The sequence below is a fragment of the Zerene cesonia genome, unplaced genomic scaffold (assembly GCF_012273895.1).
Source record: "Zerene cesonia ecotype Mississippi unplaced genomic scaffold, Zerene_cesonia_1.1 Zces_u003, whole genome shotgun sequence".
In the NCBI taxonomy this organism is placed as follows: domain Eukaryota; kingdom Metazoa; phylum Arthropoda; class Insecta; order Lepidoptera; family Pieridae; genus Zerene; species Zerene cesonia.
The window spans coordinates 1275250-1294001 of record NW_024045133.1 but is presented as its reverse complement, the minus strand read 5'-3'; the positions used below and the strand labels follow the sequence as shown (position 1 = coordinate 1294001).

The following is an 18752-nucleotide window of genomic DNA, read 5'->3' as shown; positions in this document are numbered from 1 at the left end:
ACAGACTGACTAATTTAATAAAACAGCCATATTTTACAGGAACAAATGATTTTTATGTTTTGTTTTAGAGCTAGAATATAATATTATGTTATTTTACTTACATAATGACAAATAAAAAATATGTCTATTACTATTTCCATAATAATTTAAGCAATTTTAGATAATTTGAATCAACGCTTTTACGGTATTAAGCATGATGTAAAAACTTTTTAAACAATTAACATACACAAAATCATGACATACAAACAGACGAACATAGAACTTTCAACCTCCTCCTTTTTGTTTTTGGAAGTCGGGTAGGAACCAAAGGGCTCGTCCACGTTGTTAATGATATATCTGACGTCTGTCAAGTCAGTTTTTATTTTCATGTTTTTGTGCAAAGGATTTGATGAGATGAAACACTTACCCTTTTGGAAAGATTCCAATTGCATCAAATAAACAGTTTACCGGGATCACTAACCGGCGCGCTGTTTGACAGCGGTGCCTTTGTGCATCCTGTGTTCTTTGTTTCGAGGGTATTTTTGGAATAAAATATTCACAACGCCGACTGTATGTGATCGAGTTTGATCTCGCTAAAATGGAGATAACGCAAGCGGAATGTGAAATAAAACAGGAGATGGACGACAGCGGCTGCATCCAGGATGGTAAGTTTGTTTACATGTGTTTATTTTGTTAGTTTTATGTGAATGCATTTGATATCGGTGTTGCATCAACGCAACGCAGGGTGGGCGGGGGAGGTGGTTACTATGTTCAGTATAATTAGTTAAAATCAATACAGATATCGGAGTGCACCGTATGTTGTACATCTATATCGAATGACGACAACGTCCTTGCATTTACGTCGAATTTTTAACGAACTCATATCATAATACAGTACATCAAGACTATTATGTATCTATCCATCTATGTATGTTTAGCAAACACTAGCTATCTTACTCTGGGCTTTGTCAGAGATTAGTTTTAAATGTATCATGAACTGATTTAAGTAGTTCAGGTCTATGTGTGTGACAAATTTCATTAAAATTTAATTACTGTTTTTGTGTAAGTGAGGAATAAATATACATTTATAGTATAAAAAGGAATTCAAATGCTTAGTACATTTCTAAACAGTTATATAGTGTAGTAAAGTTTAGTTTATTCATTTGAATAAGTATATTGTTGTGTTCTATATATACATTTACAAATGAGCTAGAGAAGAAGCAAACAAATGCTTGAACACGCAAATCTCAGGAACTACTGGACCAATTTGGATGAAATTTGGTACATTGATAGCTTGAGACCTGAGAAAGGACATAGCATAGTTTGTATCCCAGAAATTCCAAGAGAATGGTAACTATGAAACATTAGGATAAAGGACATAGGAAGGCCCCTAGAGTGTCTGAACTTTTATTTAACTTTGCGGGCAAAGCTACAGAAGGGCTGTATTTGTCTGTGTTACTCATAACTCTGTGGATTTTCAAGATAGACATGTTTCTTATGTGTTTCATAAGGACTTTTCATTTGGTCCTATTTTAGAATTTGGAGTGGTACCTCCACCCAAAGGTGATTATGACTTTTTTAAATTGTTATATAAAATATAATAATTAGATATTTGTAGTTCGCAATTGATAGTAGGATAGTAAGGAAATATTCTATACTTGTTTGTCCTGGCCTCGCCCGTGGTACATATATAGCTTATGTCACTCAGTGAAGCTGTAGCTTTCTAATGGTGAATATTTCATATCAGTCCAGTAGTTTTTGAGTTCATGCATTACAAACGAACAAAAATACAAATTTTTCCTCTTTATAATATTAGTCTAGATTAGTATAACATCAATAGGTATCTTATTTATTCAATTGTAATGTTACTGTATTAACATTAGCACAAACCAATATAATACTGCTGAGTCCCTCAAAGGAGATGGCTTGTATAAGGAAACAAAAAAATTTTAAACTATAGAAGAACTGTTAACATTAAAAAAAAAAGGTGTGCGATTCACACACGATAGAAGTGAAACTTCAGTAAATCGACAAAAAAATGAATAAAAAACTATGTATATTTCTGTCTCATTCTTTGCCGGCTTCATTCTACACATTTGTATTTGTGTCTCTTACCTGTCGTTTTTCCGTTGCATCAGATTTGAAATCACAACGATTCTAAAGAAGTTTCACTTCAATAATATTATATTTTTAAAAGGAATGTCAGTATAAAGTTTTTTAGCAATTGGTGACACCAAGTTTGTGCATTAAGTTGTTTATTTAGTTGTTATTCAAGATGTCGCTTTTATGAAACTACTGACATGAGATTTCTGTCGGAATCTCAAGGAAGGTTCTCAATTCAAACTAGTTTTTTTTTTTTGTTTCTTTTTGTTTCTGTTCATATTCAATGTATTCAGCCTAAATGTCTTGTTTTGTAGGGACAACTTTTTATGGTAAGCATATTATTATCTACTTTACGTAACGCGTTACGCCGTCAGTCTGGCGTCTGGCTGCACATTTCGCTCACATATAAAACTTTAGTTGAGTTATGATATATTATAACTTATACTCTAACGAGTTTTTATAATGTTCTGTTTGTTTTTTTACGGTTGCGTGGAAAGGCCGTGGGTTAGTTAGGACTCCCACTGCCTGGGGAGGCAATAGACCTATCGACTAAACTCCGCTGCGTTCCGTCATCCCGCGCTATTCACCGTGGTCATGCGATCTCAGAAAAGGAATCATCCACAACCCCGATAGAGATTATCGTAGTTTAAGCAATGACTTCTGTCGTTTCATGTTTTATTTCTCTTTCAGATATGTCGCCCTATAAAAACGGTTACCAACGGGTGAATTTGTTGGACCTATCTGATGATGTACTGCTCTATATCCTTAAGTTATGCGCACCGAGGGATTTGAAGGCTCTTGGATTGTAAGTGTTTATATTATTCAAAAACTAGATGTGCGCTAACAACAACACGACAAAAACAAATAGCAACACTTTATAGGGCGATTTAATAAAATAAGCACATTTTGACACTGGACCTCAGCAATGATCATATCTAATTTAATTCAATCCAGTGCTGTTGTTTAGTTGTAACAGATAGATATACAAACTTTTTCGTCTACAATATTATTACAATCCTCTAGCCTTTCCTATGTGGCTTGGTGCGCATGGTGAAATAAAATTCCCAGCGGAATTGGATGTTTCACAGCTGTAAAGAGTAGCGTATATCACTTTCTAGCCTTTGAACCATCTCCAGACATAAAAATGTACCAGCAAATTGCTCCTTAGCGTTGTGGAAGATAGACAAACAAACAAACACATTTTCGCAGTTAAGTTTTTTAGGGTTGACCATAAGTCTATTGTGGGAGTCGAGCATGCTTCGTCACGAATTGGGCCAGCTCGCACCGGGGAAGTACCACACCCCCACAGAAAACCGGCGTGAAATAATAGCTTGCTATTGTGTTTCGTACGGTGAGTGGGGGAGCCGGAGGCCTATTTCCTTCTCCTAGCCCTTCCCAGTCCATTCCTTCTTTCCAGTCATCAATCCTTTCCTTATCCCTTATCCCTTAAAAGCGGGCAGCGCATTCTCAGAGGTCTGTTCATGGGCGGTGGTGATCGCTTACCATCAGGCGAACCACCAGCTCAGTTGCCCGCTATGACATAAAAAAAAAAATAAAAGTCTGCGTTTTATAATCTCAATCATAGCAAATGCATAACAACATTACATAATTTTTATTTATCTCGCAAGAAATTTACTATTATAAAAAGTATTTAAATATACCACTATGAATATCACTGTTTTATATAAACTGTGTTATTTCTTCACATCAACCTTAATTTTAGTGCAATTTAATTAAGTAGTTTAAATTAAAATACTGTTTTGCTCTTGCGATAGCTTGATTATGCGATTTTTATGATATTTTATATGTGTATTGCAAAGGTTAGTATGGACAGACAGCGAAGTCTTAGTTATAGGGTCCGATTTTACCCTTTGGGTACTGAACCCCAACATGGGATGCCTTATTTCCATGTGCCACTGTTTGTAAATCAAAATCCATCGAACCATATACGAATTCACTTGTCTATAAAAATTTCAGCACATGCGAGCGTCTAGGCAGCCTGGTTCTAGAACGCTCTCTATGGAGGCACGTGGACGCGAGATCCGAGAAGTTCAGCGCCGATCGGCTGCAGTGGTACTTGACGCACACGCTGCACGATGAGACGCAAGTGCTCATGATTACCGGTCACGCGCAGGCGTGCGTTGGGTGAGTGGAAGTGTAGATATAGGTATTCGATACAGGTACATGTATTGGTACAGATACAGGTTAAGTATCGATACAGGTATCTTATCCTGTACCTATATACAGGTACAGGTGAAGATTCATGTACAGATACAGATACAAATATAGATTCAAGTACCATCTGTACTAAATACAGATATACATGGAGGTGCAGAAACAGATACATATAAAGGTAGATGTATATAGCTTAAAATACAGATACAGGTGAAGGTGCAGACACCGATATAGGTCTATATACAAGTACATGTAGAGATATAAACATTTAAACATTTATTTATTTGTACCCACATTATAAACAAACAGGTGTAGACACAGATATAGATGCATACACATATTCAGGTATAGATTCAGATGCACAAGGATAATTAATAGCCACCACCGCCCATAAATATTTAACTGAATGTGCAGGCAGTTACAGGAGCTATGAATCAAACACCGATTGTTGATTGTGCAAGGCTAAATACAAAAAAAAAGCGTATAGAATAGTAATCTATCTAAATGTCTTATTTTTTAGATGCATGGGACTAGTCAATACTACGCGCAACGTGGCCGATGAAGATTATAAGACGATTGAACCGGATCTAGACCCACCGAACAGTGCCGCAGGAACCAGTGGTAATTTAGACATTTTTCAATATTTCTGAGAGATTTTCTTAATGTTTTTTTTCCGTAAGATACTTCTCCTAATAATAACAAATGCAACAAAAAAAGAATTAGTGAAATCGGTCCAGCCATTCACGCGTGATGCCGAGACCAAGGAAAACGTTTTTCATTTTTATATAATATACTAGCTGTGACCCGCGGTTGAAACCGCGTAAGTCCGTATCCCGTAGGAATATCGGTTTAAAAAGTGTTATTTCAGTTGTCCAGCTATCTACGAAGCAAAATAGTATTATTATTCACCAGTAGATGGCAGGAAAAAAAAACACGAATAAAACACGAATATGACATTTTCTAAAAAAGATTCCTAGCTAGATCGATTTATCGCCTCCGAAACCCCCTATATACTAAATTTCATTAAAATCGTTGGAGCCGATTCCGAGATTCCAATTATATATATATACATATATACAAGAATTGCTCGTTTAAAGATATATATGATATAAGATAAGATGTAGAGTGACACTGTTTTTTTAGATATTTAATGATATTATATAATAAATATATTCAATGTTCATTTTTAATTATGTTTAAATGGGATTATATGATTTTTTTTGTTATTTATTCTACATTCTTATGTGTTATTCCGGTTGTCCAGCTATCTACTTACCAAATTTCATTGCAATCGGTTCAGTAGTTTTTAGCGTGAAAGAGTAACAAACACACACACATACTCAAAAACTTTCGCATTTATAATATTAGTAGGATTAGTAGGATAGGAAGTAGGATTCATTATTTTTGTTATATTTAACAGGTACGAAGATAGCAGAGGACCATATATCGGTTATGCGCGAGCTGCCGGGTCCGGTGAGGAGGTTCCATGCGAGGCATGTGATCAACCCTCGCGTCGTCTGTTTGTCACGGTATGCTGGACTCTGTCTGTACTAATATTATACAGCTGAAGAGTTTCGTTTGTTTGTGTGTTTCACTAATCTCATCTCTCAATTCTCTAAAAAAATACTTTTTTTTAGAGAAAAAAAGTATTTTTTTTTTTATAAAAGCACCCGCCATCTTAGGGTGTTGTCAGGCTTCTCTGGAATATAGTCCAGAGACATTGTTCAACATATGATTTAATTAAAGTACACAAGAATACATTTTTTAATAACGATTTAGACGTAAAATTACAATACTGTGTTAGATAGCCCATTTATTGAGGAAGGCTATGGACTAAACATATGTATGTATCACTGGCGAAGACGGGGCGGGCCGCTAGTTTTATTTCTTAAGCCATTCCCAAAGTCGGCAATCTATTTGTAGAGGCGTAAGGCCTGCATTCGACTTCACGCCTCAAAATGTTCATGTGCGGTGTTAGCGCTTACCATCAGACGACCCACCAGAAAACAAACTTACATCCCCTATTTCATCCCCTTGGGGGTAGAATTTATCAAAATCCTCTCTTAGCGGACGCCTACGTCATAACATCTATCCGCATGCCAAATGTCAGCCCGATCCGTCCAGTGGTTTGGGCTGTGCGTTGATAGATCACTATGTCAGTCAGTCGGTCACCTTTGAGTTATATATATTACTAGCTTTTGCCCGCGGCTTCGCACGCGTTAAATTCGTATAAGTAGTTTGATGTTATTAAACATATAAACCTTCCTCTTGAATCACTCTATTTATTAAAAACAAAACCCCATCAAAATCCGTTGTGTAGTTCTAAAGATTTAAGCATACATACGGACATATGACCGCCTCCTTGGTACAGTGGTTAACGCGTGAACTTAGAACCGAGGGGTCCTGGGTTCGATTCCCGGTGGGGACGCACAAAAAAAAAATGTCTCGGTCTGGCAGGACACAGAAGGCTGATCACCTATTTGTCCGTAAAGAAAATCAATCAGTGAAACAGATGTACATCATCTGCCCCATACCCCACTAGGGGACGCGGGACTTCACACTTTCACTTATATTAGTCAGTACATTAAAATTATATATCGACCTTCCAGGATACAAGGGTGCCCCGCGTGGGGCGACGACCGGGACATGGGGCGCGCCGGGCCGCAGGCGTGTATAGGGCCGCAGTTCACGCTGACGCCGGACATCTTGAGGCAGCTGGGGGCAGTCTGCCCCAATCTCACCACGCTGTTCCTGGAGCACTGCAACGTGAACTGCAATTTTGTGAGTGTGTGTGTGTGGAAAGCGTGTGACGGTGGAAAGCGACTTTGTTTTATTCTATGTTGTGATTATAATTAAATATTAATTAAGTTTCAGAAAAATATTTAATGAAATAACTGAACCGATTGCAATGAAATTTGGTACGTAGATAGCTGGACAACTGGAATAACACATAGGCACATAACTTTTTATCCCGATATTCCAACGGGATACGCTTTTACCCGGGTGAAACCGCGGGGCGTAGCTAGAACTTTTTATCATTAAATAATTTACAAACTTTTATTGTTTTTTATTTCTTTCTAAAACTAACAGAATTCCGAAAATTCTTTCACCATTGCATATAGGCAAAATTTTCACTGCTAGTAAAAAAAAAAAAATCTTTTTGAGACACCAACAAACAAATATAATTTGAACACAAAAAAGCGCCATAAACTCACATTTAATCTGCATTTTCAGATAAGTCTGAGCCAGTTTCCTCGGTCAATAAAAAAACTGTCACTCCGTGGCACTAGGTTCTACAATCTGCTGATCGATAGGTCCTTCTTGAGCAATATCAATGAGCATCTACCGATTTTGGAGGTACGTATAGACGGTTAAACAAAAAAAAAAATCATATTAATACAAAAAAAATGCAAAATTTCGTTGTGTATACAAATTATATTGGCGTTTTGGTATATTTATGTATATTTAAGAATTATGGATGTAACTTTTAATTTATGAAAGCTCCGATGCCATTTTGTGTTGTCGGCCATTTTGAATTAGATATTTGACATAGGTTATTTTACTTAATAATAATTATAATAAATCCTACTATTCTATCCTACTATCCTACTTTCTACTATCCTTCCTACTAATATTATAAATGTGGAAGTTTGTAAGTATGTGTGTGTGTTTCTTGTTCTTTCACGCAAAAAACTACTGAACCGATTGCAATGAAGTTTGGTACGTAGACAGCTGGACAACTGGAATAACATATAGGCAACTTTTTATCCCGATATTCCTACGGGATGCGGACTTACGCGGGCGAAGCCGCTGGGCGCAGATAGTAGATAAATAAATGAATGAACGAACGAACGAACGAACGAATGAATGAATGATAAATAAATACATACTTGTCCCTATCATTTGACATCCACATTGAGGGAGTTGCGAATAAATTGTTTTTATAAATGAACTAGCTGCGCCCCGCGGTTTCACCCGCGTAAGTCCGTATCCCGTAGGAATATCGGGATAAAAAATAGATGTTAGCCGATTCTCAGACCTACCCAATATGCTTACCAAATTTCAGAGGAATCGGTCAAGCCGTTTCGGAGGAGTATGGCAACGAAAACTGTGACACGAGAATTTTATATATTAAAAGATAAATGAATAAATACTTGACCTTTTCATTTGAGATTGTTTTTTTTTTACAGTATTTGGATGTCTCCGAGTGCGAATGGATGGAGCCGTCGTCCCTCCTGCCTCTGTCGAAGCACACGACACTAACTCACCTCATAGTCCGCGAGTGCTATCGGCTCACCGAGTTCGTCGCTTACGCGTCGCTCACCACCCGATACGGGTTCAGGAATCTGAAGGTCGGTCGGTGGCTGATGGTTTGCTACTGCTCGAGTGGTAAAATTAAAAAAAAAAAATCCGTTTTTGAGAATTTTTTTTTTTTTTTTTTTAATGTCAATAGTACGAAAACTTAACGCATACGTCACACAAATCTATAATGAAAATTAATTCGCTGAACAATACACAAAATTTGATGAGAATCGGTCCAGCCGTTTCGAAGATGTACGCTAACTAACATTGTGACACTTAGAGTTTTATATGTTGAGATAATAATAGTAAAAATTCTTTATTTGCCTTCACGACATATTCAACTACTAATAAGTATTATCATTGGATGCCGGTTTCCTCACTTAGTTTCCTTCACCGTCTCGAGCAGTGGTGATGTTATCCACAATTAATTAAATCAAAGCAATAATTAATTGATATATAACAAAAATGAAATCTCCTATTTCCATCTAATATATAAAATTCGCGTGTCACAGTTTTCGTTGCCACAAACTCTAATAAATACGCAGGAAGTGTCAAACACTTCCTGCGTATTTATTACAGACTAACTTTATTTACAGACTAACTTTATTTAATCTCCACAGATAACATATTACATGTAGTACAAGGAAATACCGAGTGGCGCTAGTATCTATGCTATTAATTTCAATGCATACAATAGTAATTATAACAAACTCCTCCGAAACGGCTTGACCGATTTTGATGAAATTTATTGTTCTTATCCGGTATCTATGAGAATCGGCCAACATCTATTTTTCATCCCCCTAAATGATCAGAGTAAGGCAGAACAGCGTTTGCCGGGTCACCTAGTAACATCTATTATAAGTGTGTAAAAAACAAGCAGTCCATCATAAAAGTCATAGTAGTTTTGTGACAGAGGTCTCAAAGAGTAATCATAATATTCGAGATTGTTCCATTCGCTTTATTTGTCAGAAACAAACGCGCGTAAAGCTGCGGGCAACAGCTAGTGTGTTATAAAAATAGCCTGAGAAAAATATACATTTATACAGGGTGTTGACCACCTCCTCGGTACAGTGGTTAACGCGTGAGCGTAGAACCGAGGGTTAGAAGGGAGGGTCCTGGGTTCGATTCCCGGTGGGGACGCACAAAAAAAAAGTCTCGGTCTGGTAGGACACAGAAGGCTGATCACCTACTTGTCCATAAAAAATATCGATCAGTGAAACAGATGTATATCATCTGCCCCATACCCCAGTAGGGGACACGGGACTTCACGGGTGTCCCGCCGGTGGTGTGCTTAGCACACGTCACTACATTTATCGCGTAGTATAACACAATTACAGAACTCTAACAGAGTCGATGCGAATAGCAAGAGATAGAGATAGAGAGAGATGGAGATCTTTAGAGGAGGCCTTTGTCGAAGGACAACTGTTGACTGAAACCACACAACGCCTGTTGATATTAAGAACACTAACATTAAACATTAAATAAAGACATAATTATTGTAAAAGAAGTTTTGTTGTAAAAGTAAACAGTGATAAAGGCCTATTTTATCTTTATTTATTTTTTATTATACAATTAGGTGTCATAGTGCGACAGATTAGCGTTTAAACACGCGTTAAGAACGCGTTCGATTTAATACTGCCATTGGCACGTAGTACAACACAATTTTGCGTCATAGTGCGTCAGGTTAACACTCTGACGCGCGCTAAGTACGCTGTCTGTTTGACAGCGATAAGCGCGAATCAAACACAAGTCGGCGTCATAGCGCGTCAGGTTAACACTCTGACGCGTTGTTTATCAGACACTTCAACAAATCCATTGACCCACCGCGTTGTATCTCACCACGGTTGGGGGACCCCCCGTACACTAGCACGCGCGTTAACAATCCGTTCTGTAACACAAACGACGCGTACACAATCGAATCGTCTGGCAACATTTCCCTGAACCCCCTTATGTCATGTGCCTTGTCTTGTCCCTTCTGGTAGACAACACCCGTAACACTATGTTATGGACGTTTATGGGCGGCGCATTTGCTTTCAACCAGGCAAAGCGTCCGCTCGTTTGCCTTCCAATAACATAATTTGATTTTTTTTTATGTTGTTGGTTATGTTTTAAGTAAATAATTTTATCAAATTAGTGTATTGTCATCGGTCCTCAATAAATCTACAAAGTTTGAACGAAATCTGGCCGTTTAAAGTGGGTCAAATTCGCGCCCAAAGAAGTCGGTTACAAACAAACATACAGGTGAAGCTAATAAAAAGCGTGTAAAAAAAAAAAATAGAAACGAATGATGCGCGCGCGCAGGTAATCGACATGCGCGGGTCGCCGGTGGGCGACTCGGAGGTGTCGGCGCTGGGCTGGCTGCCGGCGCTGCGCGAGCTGCGGCTGGCGGCGGCGCGGCGGCCGCGCGCCGAGCGCCACGCGCACTACGCGGACGACGCGTGCGTGCCCCACGAGCCGCTCGACCGCTGGGAGATGCGGGTGAGCACTTTTGAGCACCACTTTTGTTGTGCGAATCGAGCACGCTTCGGCACGCGTTGGGCCAGCTCGCACCGGGGCAGTGCCGCACCCCCACAGAAAACCGGCGTGAAATAATAGCGTGCTATTGTGTTTCGTATCGTGGGGGAGCCGGAGGCCTATTTCCTTCTCCCTAGCCCTTCCCAGTCCATTCCTTCTTGCCAGTCATCAATGCTTTCCTTATTCCTTATCCTTAAAAAGCGCATTCTCAGAGGTCTGAACCTTTACGAATGTTCATGGGCGGTGGTTATCGTTTACCATCAGGCGAACCACCAGCTCAGTTGCCCGCTATGACATAAAATAAAAAGGGGGGGCCAATTGCGGGTTGGCAGATGTCACGTGTCGTCAGACTTACGGCTTATTTCCATTTTACAGCCATTGGCCATTTACGGCCTTTTCCTCACGCTTCCCAATCCTTTCCTTATCCATTACCCCTCAGAAGGGGGCAGCGCATTTGTAGAGGTCTGATCCTCCGTGAACGCTCATGGGCGGCGGTGATCGCTTACCATCATATCCAGCACCAGCTCAGTTGTCCGCGATGGCATAAAAAAAACTTTCATATCCTCGGACATGCCGGTTTCCTCGCGATGTTTCGTTTCACAACATACATACAAACGTATTTATTTATCTCACAAAAATAAGTGCATTTAAAAAAATGTTTTATTTATAATTGGGCAGCGCTTGACTACGATCTCGCCTGATGGTAGAAGGTGGTCTAAGAGGGGGCGAAAAAGCATAAATGACATTTTACATATATTATGTAATAAAAATTGTTTGTATGAATACACTGAATTCAGCTTTCGATATTAGCGAGGCACCTTTTCGTTTTATTTTCGAATGCATTTACTGAAGCTATCTTTTACCGTATAGGAACTGTACCTTTTTTTACTTTTGAAAATTGTGTGAAATGTCGCTATAGGTCGCTGATTCAAATCCGGCTCGAAGGACCACTGAATGTACGAGCCCCTAACTGGCTACGGACGTGGGGGAGCCGGAGGCCCAGTTCCGTTTCCTCTGCCTTAGTCCATTCCTTCTTTCCAGTCGATCCTTTCTTTATCCCTTTCCTCCTAAAAGCGGGGAATGCATTCGCATAGGCACTACCTGGTGGTGATCACATACCACGGGGAGAAGTCATTCAAAAATCAAATTCAAATTCAAAATTCATAATATTTATTTGTATGAATTTTAATTCCATTAATATATACAGTAGCTCTGACCGCCTCCTTGGCGCAGTGGTTAACGCGTGAGCGTAGAACCGAGGGGTCTTGGGTTCAATTCCCGGTAAGGACGCACTAAAAAAATGTCTCGGTCTGGCAGGACACAGAAGGCTGATCACCTACTTGTTCGTAAAGAAAGTCGATCAGTGAAACAGGTGTACATAATCTGCCCCATACCCCACTAGGGGACACGGGACTTTATACAGTAGCTCTGCAGCCAGCTACGTGGCGTCCACAGATCAGATTGCGAATAAATGTCGTTATTACAGGAGCCGGAATACTTTCAAATCAAACCGAACCCCGAACCGGAGGAAATGGATGACGCGGTGCCGAGCACCTCGCAAGCATCCCAAGCATCCACTGATCCTGTGGAACCATCCACGTCGCAGGATGATGAGGAGGCGTAAGATTATTGTTTTATATATATGGTAGTACACTTTGTATGTGGTAGTCGAGCACGCTTCGGCACGCATTGGGCCAGCCCGCACCGGGGCAGTACCGCACCCCCAAAGAAAACCGGCGTGAAATAATAGCGTGCTATTGTGTTTCGTACGGTGAGTAGGGGAGCCGGAGGCCCATAGCCTATTCCTTACCCTTCCTTCAATCAATCAGTCAATCCTTTCTCAATTCCTTCCGAATTTAAAGTCAGCAATCCATTTGTAGAGGCGTAAGGCGTCAATTGACCTTACGCCTCTCCAAATGTTCACAGGCGGTGGTAGCGCTTACCATCAGGCGACCCACCAGTAATAGAACTGACTATGATATAAAAACATATATGTAACTACAAGATATTTGCTAAAAACTTAATCTTAGTCATAAGCCAGTACAATTAAAAAAAAATTCAAGCCTTATGTGGTAGGAGCGAACAGACTGCTATTAAATTTCATTGTTGTTTTGTTACGCGCAAGTTTCAGCAACAAAAAAAAACAAAATTTCAAATATTTTTTTTTATCTTTAAATACTGCATTGCATTTTGCCATTCATTGGTGAAATGAAATAAAAACAAACATATATCCCACTTTTGTCATGCACATTTTCGCAATCATCTTCCATACCAATGTATTTTTATTAATACTTTAATAAAATTACAACACCCAAATCAATAATTCACAAAAACCCCTATTTTATTAACAAAAAATCGTTACAGGAACCACTTGGCGCGCAGGAACACGTTTATAAACATGGCGCGGTGTAGACTACTCGATTTGCTCTCAGATGCCAACGGTGACGATACAGATGACTCTTGTCCACCCAAAAAGCGGAAATGTAACAAGGAGACCCAAGGCATGGACGCCGATGAAGATAAAGAAGAAAACGAGACGAACGATGATGCGTCCGGTCATCTACAAATACCCAGTAACCCCGAACCGGAGGAAATGGTTGACGCGGTGCCGAGCACCTCGCAAGCATCCCAAGCATCCACTGATCCAGTGGAACCATCCACGTCGCAGGATGACGAGGAGGCGTAAGATTATTGTTATATATATATGGTAGTACACTTAGTATGTGGTAGTCGAGCACGCTTCGGCACGCATTGGGCCAGCTCGCACCGGGGCAGTACCGCACCCCCACAGAAAACCGGCGTGAAATAATAGCGTGCTATTGTGTTTCGTACGGTGAGTAGGGGAGCCGGAGGCCCATATCCTATTCCTTACCCTTCCCAATCCTTTCCTTTATTCCTATCGTCAATTCTTTCTTAATTCCTTCCGAATTTAAAGTCAGCAATCCATTTGTAGAGGCGTAAGGCGTCAATTGACCTTACGCCTCTCCAAATGTTCATAGGCGGTGGTAGCGCTTACCATCAGGCGACCCACCAGTTCTATTGCTGACTATGATATAAAAACATATATGTAACTACAAGATATTTGCTAAAAACTTAATCTTCTTAGTCATAAGCCAGAACAATTAAAAAAAAATTCAAGCCTTATGTGGTAGGAGCGAACAGACTGCTATTAAATTTCATTGTTGTTTTGTTACGCGCAAGTTTCAGCAAAAAAAAAAACAAAATTTCAAATAATTTTTTTTTTATCTTTAAATACTGCATTGCATTTTGCCATTCATTGGTGAAATAAAATAAAAACAAACATATATCCCACTTTTGTCATGCACATTTTCGCAATCATCTTCCATACCAATGTATTTTTATTAATACTTTAATAAAATTACAACACCCCAAACCAAGAATACACAAAACCCCCACTTTATTAACAAAAAATTGTTACAGGAACCGCTTGGCGCGCAGGAACTCGTTCATAAACATGGCGCGCAGGAACGCGTTCATAAACATGGCCCGGCGTAGACTACACGCTCTGCTCTCAGATGACAACGGTGACGATACAGATGACTCTTGTCCACCCAAAAAGCGGCAATGTAACAAGGAGAACGATGATGCTTCCGGTCATCTACAAATACCCAGTAACGTGATTGTCGTGTCGGGTATAAGGAACGCCAGCGGGTGTAGGCTACGCCAAGAGCCGCTTTACTGCATATGCCCCGAACACAAGGACGTGGAGAAAACGGACAAGTCGACGGAAACAGATAACATGGAACTGTATAGGCATTGCACGTGTGATCACGGCTCAAAATCTGCTCCGAAAGCTGGTGAAAGCTCTGAGGGGAAGGATGAAGAAGATAGTCCAGATGGAAGTAGTGATAAAGCAAAGGATGGCAATGAAAATGGTGATAAATGTGATGAAAACGCTAACGACGATGCGAATAAAGACGGTTCCAAAGATGCAAACTCACAAAGCGGTGAGAAATACGTGCATTTCCGTAGAAATCAAGCGCCCGTTTTCATCAATTGTCCGCCGGAAGCGAGGGCTGAATTTAACCTGCCCGGACCTTCCCGCTCGGATAGACCAGAGCATCCACGCAGTTCAGACAGTAAAGGCACTTACAAGGAATTTATAAGCGCCCTAGATGGTTATTGGAAAGCGAGGGTCACACCAAATATACTCAGTGCCGAAAACGATAATTCCAACAACAATGATAACACTGAAAATAATGATGACGATGCGAAAATTAATGATAGCGAACGGAGTAATGATGGAACGGGTGCCAGTACGTCGAAAGCGGTTGACAATGACAATTCGGATGCAAGCAACCCGAAACCGTCTACTAGCAAAGATGTACCTAAACAAAAAGCAAACGAAACAAAGACTGACTCTGTGGGTGTTAAAATCGAGGAAAAAGTACCCGAAAATAAAGATTCAGAAAACGTTCAGAAAGACCCGGGAGTAAGATTGAATGACAGCGCACAGCAAGAGGCAAACGGTGTATCGCCCCAGGCAAACAGGAACCCTAGAAGGGACGTGCAATACATAGTGGAGCCCAGGCACCACGTGCTGTACGTCAGCGTGGGCTCCCAACTCAACACCTACAGGTTTCCGAGAGATACGTTCGAAAACAATCGAAATTACTTCGAATCCCACGTGGATTCCAGCGCTTTAGTCACAGACTTTGCCATACGGCGTTTCGGCAGAGCGGATGGGGAGGACGTTGTGGTCAATTTTGGGCCAAATGGGCCGGTCATGATGGGCAACGTGGCGAATTCGCGGCCGGACCGGTCGAATTTGCGCGTCCTATCCGTCACCGGATACAGAAATATAACGGATAGGTCGCTATTGCATCTAATTAGTGCTGCGCCCAATTTGCGGTATATCGACTTTAGTGATACGAACGTTACGGAGCAGGGCGTGGAAAGGTTTAAGGCCACGAGGCCGGAATGCGAGGTTATTTTTAGCAAGTTCGTTGAGAAGAAGAACGGTTGAGATCTTGAATAAAGATGGAATGGTTCAGTGATATAGAGGTGTTACAGTTTCAGTGTGATAAGACTGTTTTGCGGTGTTTGCGGGTAGTTTTATAATTCAGTTTTTTTCTTTGTAAGAAATGTAATTTCAAACACATTTCAACGAACAAAATCAAAATTTCCAATCACAAACACATAAAATGATAGTGTTAGTTGTGGATTCCATTCAGTATTCATATTTTTTAAATTGTGATATTTAGTCAGTCAGTCATTAATATAGTAGATGAGTTTTATTCAGCAGTATAATAGATCTCGCAAGACTGACTTTTAATTTTTTTAACCAATTTCAAAGAAAGGAGGTGGGTTTCGATTCGAATGTATTTTATGTGATTGTTAACTTATAACTTCTTATCCGTGTGGATCCATCCAATTTGATTCAGCTCTGATAATTTGATGGTGTTTTAGGTTTTTGTTGGATGTAATTATTTGAAATCGTTAGAAAGAGACAAAGACATTACTTTGTCTCTTTCTAACGATAACATTCAAACAGTCACACTTAGAAGTAATTATATTTAGAGATAGAATGTTGGGCGTTGGAAAATGAACACCCTATATTGTGATTGATAAAAATATGTGATTCATGGAACATCCTGTGAAGTTCTTTGTGGGGTTGTTCATAAGACTTTTAATAAATCGTAGATTTTCGTTTATTATTAATTACCGATTGGAATTTCTCTTATTTATTTAAATATCGATTAATGATTCATACAAATCTCGAAGTTGTCTTTTTTATGATAAAAAAGAATAATTAATTTACTTTTTTATTATTATTGTAGTAATTGAATAAAAACTAGAAGTTATTATAATAATTTATTCTTCTATATACTATAATTATGGTAATTACTATAATTATATATACTATAATTAAGATTAATTATCTATTCGTATATTAAAATATGAAACTGTGTGTTTTGTTCGCACAAAATCATCATGCCAGAATTTTTTCTTTCTTATTGTGAAGGCTTTTTTTTATAATTTTGGGCTATCACCATGTACATACATATAAACAAAAAATGGGTGGTTTTTAGAAATAAAGTCACTTATACCTTTAATTTCATTTTAAGTATATTTTTGTATGCAATTAAAATGCTGTAGCTGTGTACTACAGAATATTTAGAATATTTTGTATGACATGATTAATTTTGGATCTAGTATTTATGTATTTATTCTATAATTAATATAAATATTATAAGAATTCAATATAAATTATTTGTGCGTTGTGGCAGCCCTGATTCTATTATATTTTATATTTCATAATGATAAGAAAAATTATAATTATAATAAATATTTAAGTACATAATATGGTTTGACATATGTCAAATATATTTCGTTTTGATTCGAATAAACGGTAAAGTGTGTTATATTAAATAAGTTTTTTTTTTGTTATTTTTTTGCAATTGCATTAAATGGATCTATGAATGAAAAATACTGAAAAAACTATATCTATAACATTAATTTACATTAAACTTTTTTTTTAATACATACAAAAAGTTCTTAATAGTTGGAATAGATTAAATTCTCTAATCGCTACAGTGGGGCCTCTTAAAACCAGTGTAAACTGAGTGGCTGCCTCGTTTAGCTTCGTTTATTTTTCTTTTCAACCAACCGATAAATGAAGGTTATGGATTCGTATATATATTTTTTTTTTTTTTTGAAATAAATAGTAAAGATTTTATCCGTTTTAAACGACACGCTCCACTATAGGTCATTATATGGCGAGCGACATAGCGGCGTTAGTTTAACATTACCACGCTGATAGATCGTTGTTAGCATTATATCTGAAATCTATACAAATTGTGAATAGAGTAACAGTGGGTCAAGTAAGGGAAGTAATTTGGGCTCGTTTCGCATACCTGCAGTGGCAAACATATAAACTTTTGTAATATACACAGTTATTATGCATGTGTTGCATTGTGAGTGTATAGACTTTGATATTTGGTGGAAGGATGCAAGGTACAGTGCAACCAACTTCTTTGAAATGAACGTCAGTGTCTCAGAGCCCCGTTTCCTTTTCCCCTCCTCTCCCAGTCCATTCCTTCTTTCCAACCGTCAATCCTTTTCTTAACCGCTTTTCTTTTAAATCGGGTAGAAGAAGAAAAAGGAGACGGTAGCGCATTCGCAGAGCAACAACCTCTGCTCTGTTCACGGGCGGTGGTGATCGCTTACCATCAGGCGAACCACCAGCTCAGTTACCTGCTTTGATTAATATTCCAGGCATCAGTTTTAATAGCATTCGACGTATCCATAGTAAATGAAGATTGAAGGAAGTTTTTGAAGATGATTTATTAATATTTGTCATGTTTTGTTTATAACTAAAATAATTCTATAACTTACGGAGGCGTTCTTTCACCGATGAAAAAAATGTTCCAACAGTGGTATCTTAAATTATTTGATTTTTATCTTAATGTATATTGTATAGGTTTAATGTATCTTTTGATGAATAAAGTTTATGTGGAAATATTGTTGTTTTTATTCCTGTAAAAAACTGTAATCTACTATCTTTAATATTTAGTGGTGTTGAATGTTTTAGGGTCCAGGGTCCGTCCATAAATTACCTTGACGACACGCCTCCTTCCGTGTCGTAGGTTGTCACATTTTAAAAATGACTTCCACGATGTTGGACATAATTTTAAAATGAAGTTAAAATATCCTCA

General features: G+C 38.7%; 1 protein-coding gene across 1 annotated transcript; it reads left to right on the top strand.

Moving 5' to 3' along the window:
- The first annotated feature begins 374 nt into the window (after nucleotides 1–374).
- On the top strand, nucleotides 375–17251 carry LOC119838550. The gene is made up of 12 exons (XM_038364530.1): nucleotides 375–644; nucleotides 2773–2887; nucleotides 4060–4227; nucleotides 4778–4878; nucleotides 5678–5786; nucleotides 6867–7038; nucleotides 7492–7614; nucleotides 8448–8609; nucleotides 10861–11037; nucleotides 12560–12693; nucleotides 13438–13755; nucleotides 14515–17251. The coding sequence occupies exons 1-12, from the start codon at nucleotides 578–580 to the stop codon at nucleotides 16058–16060; spliced, it is 3192 nt and encodes a 1063-aa protein (XP_038220458.1). The 5' UTR covers nucleotides 375–577; the 3' UTR covers nucleotides 16061–17251.
- The last annotated feature ends 1501 nt before the right edge of the window (nucleotides 17252–18752 follow it).